Below are 17,788 nucleotides of genomic sequence, written 5' to 3' on the forward strand. Positions count from 1 at the left end.
GTCTGTGCTGAAATACACCAATTTATACCACCGGAGCAAAACACACTTGTTATAAACTGTAACTTATGCTGTCTGTGTGTATTTGCAGAGTTAGCATATGATATTGGTTAGTCATGATAAGTTGAAACAGCAGCCCATAACAAAACTGAAAACTACTAAAGACATTCACTAAAATTATCACCCAAGATGTTTTTCACATGACAAAAATTAACAAATCATAAACAATGTCATAACTTTAAAGATATCCACTCTAAACAGATTTTTTTTTTGCTAACTTCCTGTAGCAGCTAGCTTTACTGTTGTGCTGACATTAGTTTATTCATAAACATGAAGCTTAAGTGGAGATTAGGTTCCAGCAGTTTTTCTTTTTGTTTTTTTAACTGTTTTTATCGTCTAACATTAGTGAGGCTAAGCTCAATTTTTAGACCCTGCTTATGAAGAAGTACATTTTCTTTAGTGTAATTTTTATTATTACGTTGTTAAGGTTAAACATTATATTGAGCTAAGATATTAGTTCATGTTTTTATTATGGTTGTACTTTGTTCATCAACCATTTTACTTTGAAGAACATGGAAAAAAATGTTCCTGACTGAACAATAATCTGTAACAATAGTCATCTTTTGAGTTTGCAAACCTCCAAAACTGGGATTGTAACTTTAATTATATTTCCACTATTGGTTCTATTGAAGCAAACAAACTATATGCTGTTTTAACTTAGGAAAACTTGTTTCATTTTAGATTGGCTATATCTTCTAATATACACGATATCAAAATGTGACTGTATTTACTCTAAAACAATCTGATTATGGTGACATTTGGTAGATGTTTTTAATCTTGTATCTTTGCTGTCGTCTTTGATCAAAGACAAATTAGTCCAAATTGCACACAGAAGATATTTTTAAACACTAAGGAATCTGCCGAACAACAAGAAGCCTTTTATCAAAATTACTGATGGTTAAATGATGTGAAGCTAAATTTAAAATCCAGCTATCAGATAAACTTGCATAAAAAAATAAGGTTGCTCAATGAAACAGAACTGTTTGCTTGGACTTATCATGCATCCCAAGGGAGACTCCATCTCCTCAAGGAACCAGGATTTTTTTTTTTTTTTTTTTCCTCTGGTGAGGAGGTATTTATGCATATGATGAGACCTAGATTTGAATTTCATTAAAATTGTCTGTGAAATGACTTATGATCTTCTGTGTATGATGAATCAAAGTGGGGGAATGGGTTTTGTGTGTGTGTGTGTGTGTGTGTGTCTCGCTCTCAGGGGGCCTTTGGGTCGAGTGTGCTCGGTACGCTTGGGTTCCTGACTTCACTGTGCGTTTGTTTATAAGAGGACTTAGCGGCTGCTTATTTTCTGCTCAGCTCCACCGTGAAGAGCTTTTGGGAGCCTTTCATCTTCCCAGCTCCACTTTACACAATCCCAGACTCTGTTGGCCATGTTTAGAGGGAAGCTAGAGGCGGAGATGAAGAGAGATTTGTGGTCAGAGGCCAAGAGATGCAGGAGCGCTCACTTCAGATGCAGAAACAGGAAAAGTGGAGGGCAGAGTTAGATCCCATCCTTCCTTAATGGCCTCGGAAGTGAGGCAGCTGAGGTTTAGTCCCTGCTACTTTCCTGTGGTGGTTGGGTGATGTGGGTTATAAGAGGGTTCATGTCATTGGAACAGCAAACTTTTGCACATGATTTCATGAGTGCAAGAAAACCACTCGGAGCTGGTTATTTAGCTCATCTGAAGAATGGTCCAAATTGATTCTTTGTAGCTCGTGGGCTTCATTTAAGTGCCTCCTGAGGACAGGGGATCATCGTACAGTATGCCTGTAATTTAATTTAGTCATAAAAATCATCTTATTTTGCTCATTTTGTTCCCTGTCCATGTGACGCCTAATGCAATTTTGTAATGTCGTTATCACAGGAATTGCACACATGGAAGGGGATTGCTCGCTTTAACCTGACCTCTCTTTTTTAACAGCAGCTTTCAGAGACTTTGTGACTTTTAAGAATATATTGTAGCTTAGCTAAAGCTATTTGATTATCACCTCATTCGTTACTGACAGGGAAGCAACTGATGGTTACTGCTAGAGTTTGACCCATCAAAGAACTGCGGCCGATTTCCAATCTCCAGTTTAATCCGCCGATGCAGACTTTAGCTGATCCTGATTTTTCTTGAAGAAATTCAGCCATGAAAACAAGCAGCTGTCAGTAGCACAGAGATTGACGGGGACAAATGCCTCAAATCAAGTCAAATTTTATTTGTATGGCACGTTTCAGCAACAAAGCAAAGTGCTTTGCATCATAAAAACACAACAATACAAAGTCATAGAACACAGTCAACAATTGAAACATGTAGTCACGTGCCGTCGATAATTAAAAAAATGCATAAGGGGCTTTTTGACCAAGTGTTGGCTCTTTTAAATGTTAATGGTAGAGTTTCACTCTTTCATTGCTCTGCAATTAAAGATGCATTTGAGAAAGTTTAAAAAAAAAAAAAAACTAACTTCCATTGATGCAGCTTCATTCTGCATCAATGCTTTCTTTTCTTTCTGCGTTTTTGTCACATTTTCTTGCAGTAACCAATCAGTTAATGCCACACTGTCAGCGAGGGAGTAAAACAAAGACTAAATAATTTGTAGTTAAAGTTATTCAACTGTCTTATTTGCTGGTTAGTATAAGCTCCAAACAATTAAATTATGCCTTTTTTTGTGTTACAACATTAAGATTTTTGTTGTGTAAGCAACTCCTCAAAAGGCCTGTAATACATGTCTGAATCTGTTCAGTATTTTAACAAAGCTCATGCAAAAATAAAAAATATGGAGAATCTATCTGCTTGACGCTCAACAAGAGCTTCTACAATTACAAGTGCTTTACTTCCTTTGCACTTCATCTCTAATCCCGGTGCGTGTATCACGTTGCTGCCATGTTTCCTCCTATGAGACCGATCTGTTTTCACTGTACATTTTTCAGATGGTACATGATGAAACTCTCTTAAGAGCTTGGCTGCAACTTAACTGGAAACTGACAGAGGGCTTTTTACACACTCTTAAGGAGAAATTCACTCCAGGGTGCAACTTCTGAGAATGCAAACACTGTGTGTGTGGCCCACGGGTTGTTTATTACACAAGTTATATTTTGTTTTTGGAAGGAAGCTGAAGAATTTTGAAACATTACCAAGAGTAGTGAATTATTGATCTAAACTTTTTTTTACCAAGATGGTGCCTTCTTTGTGTAAATTGTTGAACAAAGAATATAGTTTCTCTTTCTCTCGAGGCAAAATATGTTTTTTTTTTGTTTTTTTTTTTTGAGATCAACGAAACTGTGTGCATGACCAAGAATAGAGTTTTTCAAGGAATGCACATAAATACAGGTTGTGATTTAAAAATTAAAATATTCGAAACACAGCTGCATGATTCACAAGAGATGTGAAAGCAAACACTGTACTCTTAAAAACAGGGATGTGGAGCTGAATTTTGGCGGAGAATTTGAGAACTACCATTTGAAAAATGGACAGATCCGCCTCTTGGGATCACATCAGGAAATCTCTAGTCATCAAGCCATCATTCTAAAATGATGTGGCACAACAAATCATGACTCTCCTAAATGGACGAGGGAGCCTGGATCAACGAAGCAGCTGAGAGGTGCTTCTGGAGGAGCTGCAAAGATCCACAGCTCAGGTTGAACAATTTGCTGATGCAACATTTACTCATGCACTCCAAAATTCTGCCCTTATGTGAAAAGATTGCAAAAAGAAATGTAGAAAATAAACAAGAAGCCGCATTTATAGTTTGGCACAAGCTGTTTTCTTTGTGATCCACGGTAGTGGCACAATCATGCTGCATAGAAGTCAAATTATTTTATTTTTATTTTTTATTTGTATAGCGTATTTCAGCAACAAGGCAGTTAAAAGTGCCTTACATTATGAAAGCATCATACAGTCACCATGGAAGCTTTCCTTCAGATACATGGAAATTAATGATGTGGGGGGAGGAAATGGATAGAGCAGATGGAAAATATTACTCTTTCCTTTATGACTGTTTTAGTCTTGTACCTGTAACTGCAGCAAATACTTGTTTTGGAAAGTATTTGATCTAAGAGGTTGCTTACGTTATGCAATGCTACTTTAAATTGGAAAAATAAAAAAACAATTGTCTCAATGCTTTGTGTTGGTCACAAATAATGTGGAAACATTTCAGATCATAGAAGAGGCATTAGTGCTTTTGCAAGATGGTGTCAAAAACTCAACAAGTCTTGACATTAATTAGAAACCAGTTACATTGAGTTTCTAAGTGAAAGCCAGGCATAAAGCAATGATATATAGGACTATTAAGTATTTTGTGCCATCCATTCATAGAAACCCGTCAGTAACTTGAGTTGTCTTCTCGGTGGCTCAGTAAATGCAGCCTGACACCTTGCCGTCCTCCCTCGGCGTCCTTCAGGGAAGCACCTGTAATTGAGCCTCCTGCCGTCTTCTTTTGTCAGTGAAGAAACAGAACCGGTTATAGGCCGAGTATCAGTGATTCGGGTCAAGAGGGTGGAGTACCCCTGGAAGCTCCCAGAACACACCCCGCTCAAGATGCATGCAGTCATAAACGCACATCGAGGATGACTGCCACCAAATCTGTTTAGCAGAGAAGTGAGCATTTGCTTAAAGCTTCTGGTAACTGTGGCGAGTCTCCAGCAGTCTCTCAGCAGTCGGCTCTTGCGTCTTCTGGCTTTGTTTGCATTAAAGACTGATTCAATTCATACCTTCTTTTAAAATACATTTACCTTCCGATTTAATCCCCAGTTCAGGCAGCTGCATCCATTTAATATTGACCAGAAACTCTCCGTCTGTTCCCTACAGAGTGTCGCCGCTGCAGAAGTCTGAGATTGTGGACATGGTGAAAAAGCACGTGAAAGCCATCACTCTGGCGATAGGTGACGGCGCGAACGATGTGGGCATGATTCAGACGGCTCACGTTGGGGTGGGAATCAGCGGCAACGAGGGCATGCAGGCCACCAACTCCTCAGACTACTCTATCGCACAGGTGGGAGCAGATTTCTGGTTTCTTTTTAAAGAGTGTAATGCAAGTAGATTTAAGAACATAATTCAAAATGTCTTTGCATGTATTTGTAAGAGAATATAGACCTCTGCCTTAACTGAGATTTCCAAAAGGCCAACGACATTACAAGTGTCAGAGGTTGAAAACTGGAATGGGTTAAATGAAGCCCTTTTCCTGCTCTCGTTAAGCCTTCCTGTTATCATTCTAATGTCTCTCACTCTCATAGCAGTCATGTCTCAACATTTAATAAACATAGAGCCATGTGTTTACCAGTGTGAGGAAACGTTCACCAAGTCAACTAACAACCTCCGGTCACCAACTGATTTCTGAGTGCGGGTCTGCTTACGACCGGATGTATCATCGGAAAAACCAGCCGATGATTCAGACTCGAATGGCTTGGGAACAAAATGTTAGCGTTTACAGCTTGAAAGCTTTGTTAATGGTGTAAAATGTGTCCAAGGATTCCACAAAGTCACCTAAAACTTTGCAGACAGGTACAGCGTGAAGCTGTTTCCTAAAACCAAGCTAATGGCTGGGTAGAAATAACAAAGTGTTTAAGTGTAAAGTATCAAACATTTTCAAGCATTTATGTAGGGTTTTTTTTCCCTTAGAAATTACTATATGTCATCACCTTTTTGTAAAAGTTGTTGACGCTGTTGAAACGTCTTCAGTTACTGAGTTCTGGCTACTTGCTCTTCCCCTCATCCTGCTCTTTAACATCACCCCAGGGGAGGGAATGAAAGGAAATTTCACTTACAAAGATCAGTGAAGTATCATGTTTTCCATATGAAAACATTGCTCTCAACAGGCCTTTACAGTATAAACTAAGCCAATGCAATAGTAGTCAAAACACAAGCAGACGCAGGTATAAAGATTTCACTCATATTCACTTTGGTGGCCATTATTTTAGGAGGCAGTGTTTTGTGTTGCAGTAAATGTAAAGTTAATAATGAATGCATGTGTTAGCATTTTTAGAAATAACATTTTTATCATATTTTATGTAAACCCTCCCGACTCCACTAAGGGACAAGGGTGTACAGAAGATGGATGGATGGATGGATGGATGGATATTTTATGTAAACTTAAATTGTGTCCTTGCTTCCTTCAGTTTTGCTAACCGTCCACAGGTGAATCTAGTCACTTAAATTTAAGAATCCACAAAACACAAGTCAAAATGAAAAATTTATATTTTATACCACCAGTGAGGTCAACAAGAGCAGAAGACAACAAGTTTAATGGGTCTTAAGTTGAAAACAATATGGTGGCTTAAGGTTTTTCAAAAGACAAAGTACTCTTAGATTTCCCAGCGTGAGATTTTATAAATGTTCTTATTGGCACAGGAACCTCTTAAAAAGCACTTTAACACATATGTACAGCTGGAGGTGACTGGAGGTTTCCAAAATATAAAGGGAAGCTGTATTTTGTTGAAAAAATATGGGACTCTAGCATTGGCTGCGATCTGGTTCAATTGTTTTCCAGCTTCAAGTTGACCAGGTTAACTACTATAAGGGATTAAACGACACTAAAGACAAGTGCATTACTCAGCAGTCTTTGCAGGAGTATTTATGTCTTAAACCTTTCCACATTTAGTGATGTGACGACAAACTACAGAGTATCTTATTAGCATTTGATGTGGCAGAGAAACACACAGTGCATTGTATTTATACTGAAATAAAATTACGCACAAGTGAACTCAATTTACTAATCAGCTGAAGCCAGTTAGTTATACTGGATGAAAACCATTTATCGTTTTCCCTCCTCTTTACAAAGTTTCATCACTTTTCTCTACCACATAAAAAGACGTTTGTTGTTGACTAAACGTCCAGCGTGAATACTTTTCTGAGGAATTCCAACAATGCAGCGCTGTGTGTGATGGCTAGATACAAACCTTTGAAAATGGGGGGTGGGGAAACTAATTTGTTGCTGTAATTATTGCAACACTTTAATATGCAGCAGCAATTTAGTGGTTTGAGATCAGGATCTTCTAACTTAGAGTCAGAATTACAGACTCTGTATGTTGTTGTCTTTGACCACCAAACATAAACTAATGACCCAAATTAAGAAGGGAGAAACGGGAGAAGTCAAAGTTTGGGATGATCTCTTTCTGCAGGATCCCATTTGGAAAATATTGTTCAGGGGAAAATGGTTAAGCTTTTATAAAAGCACACAGAGGAGGCCTGCACACTAATGTCACGGGATATTGCAATGTCGTAATGAAATTGAGGGTTGTTATAAATAAATCTTAACTGAGTTTTAAGATCTTTCTGCCTCAATGCAAACCTAAACCGCGGATAGAGAATAGTCTATGCATCAGCTGGAGCAAGTCACATTTATTATTTTTGTCTCGGCAATGCGGTTTTATTAAAAGTTGCTTTTCACCATTTTGCTACTTTACATGTAAAAAGCTCTAAATGTCCTTCAGAAACATTCAGAGCCATTAAACAAGCTTTTCCAATTCATCGCATAGAGAGGCTGTGTGCACAACTAGCATTTATTAGCAGTTCTTTGGATATGTATATTGATGTCAATACTAATCAAATGGCAATATATACTGAAACCGTATTAAAGTAGCTCATCTACTGTTTATCAGGTTCATTTTAAAGATCCTTAAGCATTTATTTGCAGAAACTTTTTCTTGTCTTGGTCGCCATCTTTACATCTTCCTTCGCCCTCTGCCTGAGGTTTTTCATTCCAGCTCTTATATTTCTCACATGATCAGAGGCATTTCTGTCTCTCATTTGTGTCTCCTCAGTTCTCCTATCTGGAGAAACTCCTTTTGGTCCACGGGGCGTGGAGCTACAACCGCGTCACCAAGTGCATCCTCTACTGTTTCTACAAGAATGTGGTCCTCTACATTATCGAGGTAGGAGCCCACACACCCACTCGGCTACATTAACAGAGACATTCAGCAGCTGTTTGTCGACATGGCTGACAGTGACGGACGAGGTGCCCTTCTGGTGTCTGCTTTCTGTCTCCTTTCCACACACACACACACACACACCTACACACACACACACACACACACACACATATATATATATACTTTAAAAGAGTCTTTACATCAGCCATGGCAAAACCTTGGCCCTTGAGGTCAGCTGCTGTGTGTGCAGGCACTTGAATTACATGTTTCGTGTATTTGTCATCTGGGAACCAAATAATCCCTGCAAAGAGAAAGACTTGGTGTTGGGTTTTTTACTAGGGATTATTGCCCAGGAAGTAGTAGTCACGGTTTGGGAAATGCCTGAAAGATGATTGGATTGTCTTTATTAGATGAAGGGGTTTGCTGTCCTTGGTCAGCTGTCCTCACTCCCAGCAACTCGCTATGCTGTAGAAGGACGCCAGCAGGTGCAGGTTCTCACAGGAGGCGCTGGCCGTTGCCCGGCGCCGGTTCCAACCACAGTTCTTTACCAGTAAATGCACGTTTCTCTGATTGTCTCACGTAGTGGGAGCTCAGTGAAGCGTTCTGGGCCAAAAGTTGGAGATGAACTCTGTCCATTTAGAGTAGATACAACAAGTGGGAAGGGTGTGTGTTTGTGTGTGACTTCATCCTTTGGCTGTTTGCTCCCCAGTATGCCCCCAGTAACACCACAGCTCCCAGCAGCGACCTCAAGAATTTCATCTATCTGACCTCAGATCAGCTTGTGGCCTGTGAAACTCCACACTGGACCATTTGTAATAGTCTTTCGCTGCCAGTCAAAAGTTGGCATGCATTAATCATGTACATCATTATTGGACTTTTATGAATGACTTGTTTCATACAAAACCTATATGTAAAAACCCTCAAACATTTTGTTCTCTCTGACCATGTTGCACCTGGACCACAGGCTTTTTGTAGCATCCGCAAGCAATGACATTAACATGTTTCTGACATCATTTTGGTTTGATTTATGACCACTCTTCTTATCAGAGTTGGAAAAGGGTAAATTAGTTATTGCTTTCATAGCACAAATAATACCAGCATCCTTCAAGAAGCTTAATGTTGGCCTGTTTTGTCCTACCCAAAACCAGTTTTGATGTGTGTTGGGGATGATTGTCCATCTGGAACATCAATCTACGTCCAGCTTTCAACCATCTGACCCAAACTGGTGCCTTCAAATTATTGGGAATTTTCTAATAACTAAGGAACTGGGAAAAACCGATGTCGACGAAGGTTCTGACTATGAAGAAACCTCAAAAGCTGAATCTTTGCAAGGAAACCTACCTGTTAAGAGCATTTTTACCAATTCTGCCAATCATAGTAAACAAATATTCAGCCACATGAAGATATTAATTTGAGAACATGCACATATTTGTTGCTTACTGTTGACCCTGTGGAAACGAGGGAAAAAAATAGCTCAATAAACACTAACAAAATGCAGTCATTTATGTGAAAGTCATATGAGTGATACCTTTCATAATGAGCCCTCCCTGAAGAAAGATGAGCTCACATGTTTCTTTACAATCCCAAAAGTTTTTGGCATTCATGCCCTAATGTGTCTCTGCAAAGGTTACGTCCAGGTTTCCATGTCATTCCTTTAAGAGAGACACAATTATCCATGTCTTTGCATCATTTCCACCATCATCTAATACAAAAAGTTAGCTTTACCTGCAGACGTTGCTCCTCTCGTCACCTCTCGCCCCTCTGTCTGTGTCGCAGCTCTGGTTTGCGTTTGTGAACGGCTTCTCCGGCCAGATCCTTTTCGAGCGCTGGTGCATAGGCCTCTACAACGTGGTGAGAACCTCCTACACTTTCACCTAGTCGTCTCTCTTGCTCTCTGCCTATCTCTCCACGGATCTCAAGCACTCTGTCTTCTTATCGCTGCTCTGTCCTCTTGCCAGAGACGTCTGCATGGATGCATGTCTGGGTGGGAGCGTGCTTGTGTTCGCCCTGGCGACTCTGTGTGTGCGCTGCGTCTGGCTGCGGATGCCTTGGGGCCTCCTCTGTGTTTTAAACATTATGGAATTCCTTTTTAGCACTGACCATCTGATAAGAACAATGACTGCTCAGCAAAGCATGTGTGTGCTTTCTGCAGATATTCACCGCGCTGCCCCCGTTCACTTTGGGGATCTTTGATCGACCGTGCAGCCAGCAGAACATGCTCCGCTTCCCACAGCTCTACAGGATAACCCAGAATGCCGAGGGCTTCAACACCAAGGTATGCGTGTGGAAGAACGTGTTTACCCCCGTTTTTCTCAGTCTGCATTGAGCTTGTTGTGGATGTTTGTGATTTGATGAGTGATGCCGGGTGTTGGGTTGGGATCTGAGGCAAGTAAACGAAGACTTAATGAAATTCCCAGCTGTGGAATAAGAAACTCTTTCATTTTAGCCTGCTGTGTGTGTGTGTGTGTGTGTGTGTGTGTGTGTGTGTGCATGTGTAGGCGTGCGTGCGTGTTTGTGTGTGTGTACTGCACAGAAAGCAGCTTTAGGTGACACATAGTGAATGTTGTACTTTACTGTAAGAAATTGCTTTTTCATTACTTTTTTTACATGTAAGACCTGTAAGTGCTATCCATTTGTTTCTCTGGTTAAAAAAAAATATATATGTAAAAACTTTTAAAATAAATTTCTATTTTATTTAACTTAATCCTGATTTGAAACCTGATTTAACTACATTCAGTCATTGGGAATAAACAAACAAAAGCAACAGTGAATCCTTTATTATCCTATGACTCAGAATATGACAGATTAGTCCAAAAAGTAAAACATAACAGTACAAAAATGCTTCTGTTATGTTTATTTTATAGGATGTGTTCTGTTTCCCTGAGGTACAAATATCAAGCAACAGAGGTCAATGTCTCCTGGACATTCTATAAAATGGGAAATATAAGAGAACAGTAGGCAGGAAGTTGAAGCTGTGAGGTATTATACGTCGCCTCCAATCACTCAGGCGCTCAGATAGATATTTGTTGTTTGATGCAGCAAACAAAATTTTGGTAGTTTCCAAACTTCTTGTCTCCAAATTTCTCAAGTCAAAAGGATTTGAGGACCACAATATGGTCCTGTCTTCTATAAAATCAAAGCAATTACGAAAACCGTGGGCATCAATAGCGCAATGCTGTATTTTCCAGACAAGTCATGCCGAAGTATAGGTCACATCAGTCAAAAAATGCATGTCGCACTAGACGATGAGTCACATTTATTTAAAAACCAACCTCGTCCATGTCGAGATGATCCGGTGACTCGTTGTGTTCAGTTGCTTTTCAACAAACTCCAAGAAAACTGTTGACTTTGTCTTGGAGGTCTGCTGACTGTTTCTGACGAGGTTTCTCTCACCTTCTTCCAGGTATTTTGGGGACACTGTATCAATGCACTGATTCATTCAATTATCCTCTTTTGGTTTCCGCTCAAAATGTTAGAGCACGGTAAGCAACTCCCACACATTTTTTTTTTATTTTTAATAATATAAAGCCAGTTCTGGTTAACAAAGCTTTGCATGTGTTGTCCATAGATTCCCCGTTTAGTAACGGCCAGGGAAACGACTACCTGTTTGCAGGAAACATGGTCTACACGGTAAGCTTCTTATTTATTTATTTTCTGCAGATTTGTGTCATGTATTCATTCTGGATTTTCATAGATGGATTTGAATTGTTGTTTTTTAAGTGTGGAATAAGTCGACGGCTTCTGTACATTTTAAAACTAAGAACTTGATTCACTTGCTGGAATTTGCCCCTCCCCACCTCAGTTCCTCAGACCAAAATTTTACATGGCGGATAAAACTAATGTTTGATTAAATGTCTTTCGGCGCATTGCAGAAAACTACATACTTATTATCCAAAGATAATTTGAAGGATGTTTGGCCAGTCCTCTTTCTGAAGTTGGTTAATTTCATGCTTGAAAGTAACACTTGACTCCACCAAGCATCCTCCTTGATCATCTCCATCTTTGTCTCGTTTGGCTTTCCGGTGTGTTTCCTTTCTTCATGTTCCTCCTTTCTTTCCTGCCTTCCTCTCTATTCCTTCCTTTCCTTCCCTCAGTCTTTCTGTTCTGTCTCCATTTAGTTTCCTCTGCCATAAATTCATTGTGAACTTTAATATTTTATGTTTTTGACTCAGTGTGGAGGACTAATCTCTGGAAAGTGGAGTCTTGGAGAAGTCTGGAATTTTTATAAGGGAACTGTGTAGGAATCCTGTCTGTTCTGTGTTTGCACAGAGGTGCTGGTGGGGGTCCGGGGTACTTTAACAGACGTTGCTGAGTTTACTGTACAGCATTAATGTTTATTGTCTCCACAGTCGCCAGCATTCTAATACGGTCTCCTGTTTCTCTCTCTGTTTTTGTTTGTGTGCCTGTCCGCTCCTGGTGTTTGTGTGTCTCTTTGCAGTATGTGGTCGTTACAGTTTGTCTAAAAGCTGGAATGGAGACCACCGCTTGGACCAGGGTAGGAGCATTAACACCCCTTAATAAACCGAGCCACATGTGCAATATTTTGCTCTTAAATAAAAAGGATATTGTAGTTTGTTTCTTTTTTGAAAAAGTCAGTTCTCTCCATAGTCGAGGAAAATCTTGTGGGTTTTCTCTAAATGCAGCTTCTCTTACAGTTTTCTCCCTTCCACTTCATGAGTGTTTTAATTTCTTTCTCGGCAGTATTTCATATGTACAAAAAAACAGTCTAGGAAACATCCAAATGATGATAGATTAACCCTCGAGTCTGCGAAGCAGCTGAGACGGATGCTAAATATGCTCTGAGAGATTCATCTTGAAAGGAACAAAGGAAGATCATAGTTGCTCCAACAGAGCACGGCGAAGCAGAAAAACGCCCCAAACCATCCATCAGACTGATATTACAGTTAGAATCACTAACAGGAAAATGGAGTGAATTTGACATTTCTAACGTAGGGTGCAGATGTCCTCTGTGTTCCCAGAAAAAAATGTTTTATTCAACTCACTTTTCTTTTTGGGATTTTTATAAACTGTTATAGAAGACTACCGATGATTGATCATCATTTTCCAGCTAAAATATTACTTCTACTTTATTTATTGCTGTGAAATTTATATAATTTCGCCAACATTTCCAGTCCCAGCATATTATTTAACAAGCTGCGATTGAAGACTATAAAAACAGGATAAAACAGAGGAACTTGGCAGTAAGTTATTCGGCCTTCCTGTTATCTGCTGAAAATCTCTTTGTCTGTTGCAGCCTGACTGAACCATAAACGTGTCCCAGCGACAGTAGAAAATATTTTCTATTTAAATAAAATGCTTCACTGCTGCCAAAAAATGCAACGTGGTAGCCTTTATGTTTGGTTTGTTTACTGAAAAAAAAACATCATTTCCTAGTTTCCATCAGGCCGGTCACCTTTCTAAACTGTTCATGATCCTAAACACGAGGTGTCGGCTTTCGGTTCTTAACCACCGTTAGAGGTGGAGGTAAAGTTTGGAAAAACAGGAGCTCCAGCTGTGACGGTGACATTATTTAGCTAGTTCCTGCTGCCGGAGTGACAGACTGGCAGGACAGACAGCGAGGCGCTGACACCTTTGTCCGTTCAGCTGTCCACACAACAGTCTGGGAGTAATGAAGTGAGGTCCCGCTGGAATTCACACAGTGTCCCCTTACAGCACATCACAGAGACGGATGAAGACAGGGGACGGACGGAGGGAGGGAAAGGTTGGCTATATTCAGAGCCATTTGACCTCGTCTCTCTAATCTCCCTTTTTCTTCTTGTCTTCCCTTGTCTGTGTCGTAGTTTTCCCACCTGGCCGTTTGGGGAAGCATGGCGCTCTGGATGGTCTTCTTTGCCGTGTACTCCGTGTTCTGGCCCGCCATTCCGATCGCCCCCGACATGCTGGGCCAGGTAATTTACTCTCCGTAAAACAGCTTATCCCTGAATATCGTTACTTTTGAACCACCTTTCCTCCATGTTGGGCACTACTTGGCGTCTAAGAGACTTGGGTGTTCTTTGTCTGCGCTGCTGGAGCCCCTCAGGACGGAGGCGTTTACCCCAGAGGACAGCCCCACACCTGCTGCGTGTCACCCGAACTCTGGTCTTTTACTGCTCTCTGAGGAGGTGTTGACTCATAAGGGTGGGCTGCTGGTGATTGCGATGAGGGTCGGCCAGGGGAGAGAGGCGAGTGTTTGAAGAACCCCCTAATTGGGAGACTGATTGCAGAGGTTGGGGATAAAGACCCGGGTGGGACTGGGCGTCCCGCTGAGTGGACATGGAGAAGCAACAGGACCGTCTCAACTCTCTCCAACCCATTAATTCAATTTGTGTCAGAAATCAGGAATGCGGTCAAATATCCCTGCAGCTGCTCAGACTGACTGAGTCGGAGACACTCAGCCATCACAACCCCCGTAACTACCCCCTTACCTCTCTTGTTTCCCCCTCCTCCGGCTAACTATACGTCCATTTGTCCAGGGGGGAGGGCGGCGGAGGATGAAACGCAGCATAGTTGTGCTCAGAATAACTGAGGGTGGCATTAGGTGGCACCATCAGCAGTTACAAAAAAACGTGGAAAACTTTCATTGTTCTTAACTGATTTAAATGAAAATGTTTTACTTTTCAGACATGAAAATAATACTATTGACAGACTTCATTGTTCATCCCATTGTCTAAATTTTGTCTTTCTTTTTTCTATATGTCTCTTTCTTATGTGAGCACCTTCGATTCTGTGTCCTTGCTTCATCCTTTTTATTCCTGTTTGATTCCTCCATCCATCTTGGGCTTCCTTGAATGAGTCTTTTCTCCATCTTTCCTATCTTCTTTTCTACTGTCTTTACTTCCTCCTTTTTCATCCTTATGCCCAGCTTGTGTTACCTTCTTTAGTTACTTCCCTGATTTTTTTTCCTTTCTTTCCTGTCTTATCCTTCCCTTCTTTTGTAATTTTCTTGTCTTTCCTTCCTCTATGCCTTTCTTTCCACCTTTGTCATTTCTTCCTTCATCCTGACCACATCCATGAATTTAAAGTTTTCTATTTTCAAATAAGCTATGAAGGACTGAGCACTCTGGAAGTTGGATTTGTTTTTTGTTTCTTTGTTTTTTTAACGAGTGTTTGAACGCCGGTCCTTTCGTCTCTGTCTGTGAACGTAAACCCACTGAAGCAGTGGAACTCACTCAGCGTGATTTGAGGTGACAATTGATCTAAATATTCATAGCTACAGACAGACTTTTGTAAAGTTGTGTGAGAAGGAGAAGACAAAGATTAGCAGCAGCAGGTGAGGACAAGCAGCAGAGACAGCAGCCACCAACGTTGGAAGAAGGTTGCGAAAGAGAGAGATTGAAGGGAATTGCAGGAGAAAAGATGTGTGGGAGTAAAGAAGCAGAGAGAGACACGCAGACTGACACGGTGAGACAGTGGCTGGACGCATGATTAATCTTGGGAGACGGACCGAGAACGGGGTCAAAGGTCAATGAGTCGTGTTGCAGCTGGACTGCACGGACAGGTAGGGGGTTTTCGTTTCGCTGCAGAGAATTTCAGCGAATCCATTCTGTGGCGCAAAAACGAGCTGTGAGAAAGCTGCAAAGTATGTTGGGTTAAGAGTTTAATTTTCACACTCTGTGCTTAATGCACTTTAAAACTTAATTATCTTTGCCACATATAGTCCTGTGGAAAAGTTTTCACCACCCTTGAATTTTATCACCTTTTTAATGGTTGAAAAACCTCGTTACAACCATAAACTTTAATGCATTTTATTGGGATTCTGTGTTGTTGACCAACACAAGGCAGTAACTTAATTATGGAAGAAGAAAAAGGATTTTAGATTTCTGTTTACAAAGAAACTTCTAAACTATGAATCATTTTTCTCCTTGGCACAATCTCCTGGGTGTGTTTGGGTGCTTGAAATCCTTAAAAGATTCAAATTGAATTTCAATTAGCTGCTTTCTGTATAAACTCCCTGAAATTGTTTGATTTTCAAACTCTGCGGGTTTGTAGTAAAGTGCAATCTTATGTTTGATTAAAAGCCAAAATTTGGAAGATGTTATTTAGTTGAAACCAGATATTTACATACACCTAATAAAGACACACAGATGTTTTTTCTCACTATCCGAAGTTAAATCGGACAGAACTTTTCTTGTTTTTAGGTATGTTAGAATTATCAAAATTATTTCTATTTACGAAATGTTAGAAAACTTGGCAAGAACATTCTGTAAATATACTTTTTGTAACTTTCTTTGTATTGTGCTGAAGCATTTAATTTGAGCAGGAACGTAATTTACCTTAACACCGTTTGTTTGGATTGTTTCAATGTAATTAATATTTATTATTCCTAACAGTTAAATAACATATCAATCTGTGCAATTGAACCAAAGATTCTTATATTTATACATAAATTTGTGTTTGTTTGTTTGTTGTTTTGTTTAAATTGGGTAAATTTAATTGTTAAATTTGTGTTTTTGTTCTCGGACCAATCAGAAGTAAAGTGTGTGTGAGAGAGAGACATTTTAAGACATAGCATTTGGTTATATTTTTATGTACCTGGTCACTGCTGTAGAATACGTCACAAGACATTATCGGCGGAAATTTAAGTCTTAGTCATGAACTGAAACTGTTTTTTTGTTTGTTTTTTGGTTTTATCTCCAAAGTGTGGTGCTGGAAAGGTTTGAAAACTTGCCTTGAAAATGCTTGAAGCTTACCGTGGGTGACGTGTACAAACCCTGAATCTTGCACTTTGTACTGGTCAATAAAATCATCAAAGTTTGTGGTTTTAAGGATTAAAAGGAGAAAGAGATGTGAGGCACTGTATGTGAGGTTTTACGGGCTCAGGGTGGAGAAAAAACATGGGTTAAATCTTAATTTAAATCAAAATGTAAGAGAAACCAAATGTAGCCTGTATGTCGTCATTGCAGGCTGGTAAAGTGATGCAGTGCTGGTACTTCTGGCTGGGTCTGGTCCTGGTGCCCACCGCGTGTTTACTCAAAGACTTCGCTTGGGCTGCGTAAGTAGAGCACGTTTAAAATAAATACATTATAAAATCTACACACAGGCTGTATAAGTTAAGCGAATCGTTTACATGACCCATATTGAGTCTATGTCAACACTGACGCACAGCGGATTATGAGCTGCATGTGTCTGCAAAGCGAAGTAATCCAGACCTCTTTTATTTTTTTCTTCTTCTCTGCAGGACACGTCGCACTTTGAGGAAGACTCTGCTGGAGGAGGTGCAGGAGCTGGAGGCGCGGGCTGTTGACCCGGGAGCCGCGGTGCTCAGGGACTCCAGCGGCCGCAGGTGCAGTATGCGAAAAGACGAATTAACATTTTTGTTTTATAATTCAGATGTCTACTTTGTATTGGTACAGTTTTCCTTCATTCTAGATGTATTTCAGGTTTTTTTTTTTTATGTTCTGTATGCATTTCACTCTTCGTGGAAGTAAATTAATCTGCCCCTGTGGCACTGCCCACAGGGCTGAATCCAAACCCGAGGTCCCATAGACCCAGAACTGCTCCACAGAGGTAGTTTTTAGGTTTGCCCTGTGAACTCTGGCCTCACATGACCTGCGTTTCTTGTTGCACGCTGACTTTTGAGTGACACTCGCATGGTTTTCTCTCAATCACATCTGAAAGGTCATGTATATTCTCTCTCCATATGTCTTTAAAACTTTCCATTCCTCTGGATTTTTTTTCTTTTTTTTTTTTAGGTGGACCAATTTGAACTGCTGTACAGACCTGGTGTGTTTACTGTTTGGCTGTAGCTCCTCAGGCTGTGACTTAGTGGTCTTGTGTGTGGTGTTTGTAGAGTTGTGTTGGGATTAAATGGACCGGGGATTCAGTTAGTGCAGAATCCACAACCAATTTTTCCGATTTGCACCTCAGGTTACAACCCTAATTTATTTT

The 17,788-nt window shown here is 40.2% G+C and overlaps 1 protein-coding gene across 11 annotated transcripts in view; it reads left to right on the forward strand.

Moving 5' to 3' along the window:
* The window catches only part of atp8a2 (ATPase phospholipid transporting 8A2), a 61,192-nt gene that overhangs the window by 39,388 nt on the left and 4,016 nt on the right, over positions 1–17,788 (forward strand). For 9 of the 11 annotated variants that reach the window (XM_015027726.1, XM_015027728.1, XM_015027729.1 and 6 more), the window contains 10 exons: positions 4,842–5,025; positions 7,793–7,903; positions 9,677–9,751; positions 10,053–10,175; positions 11,304–11,382; positions 11,469–11,530; positions 12,339–12,395; positions 13,702–13,809; positions 16,804–16,892; positions 17,079–17,183. In XM_015027726.1, the coding sequence (XP_014883212.1) occupies positions 4,842–5,025; positions 7,793–7,903; positions 9,677–9,751; positions 10,053–10,175; positions 11,304–11,382; positions 11,469–11,530; positions 12,339–12,395; positions 13,702–13,809; positions 16,804–16,892; positions 17,079–17,183 (993 nt within the window). Of the gene's footprint in view, positions 1–4,841; positions 5,026–7,792; positions 7,904–9,676; positions 9,752–10,052; positions 10,176–11,303; positions 11,383–11,468; positions 11,531–12,338; positions 12,396–13,701; positions 13,810–16,803; positions 16,893–17,078; positions 17,184–17,358; positions 17,408–17,592; positions 17,624–17,788 lie in introns of all 11 variants that reach the window. The other 2 variants (XR_001424376.1, XM_015027727.1) reach the window with 2 other exon arrangements.

The sequence above is a fragment of the Poecilia latipinna genome, unplaced genomic scaffold (assembly GCF_001443285.1).
Source record: "Poecilia latipinna isolate Pla-1442-1.1 unplaced genomic scaffold, P_latipinna-1.0 Scaffold106, whole genome shotgun sequence".
Taxonomy (NCBI): Eukaryota; Metazoa; Chordata; class Actinopteri; order Cyprinodontiformes; family Poeciliidae; genus Poecilia; species Poecilia latipinna.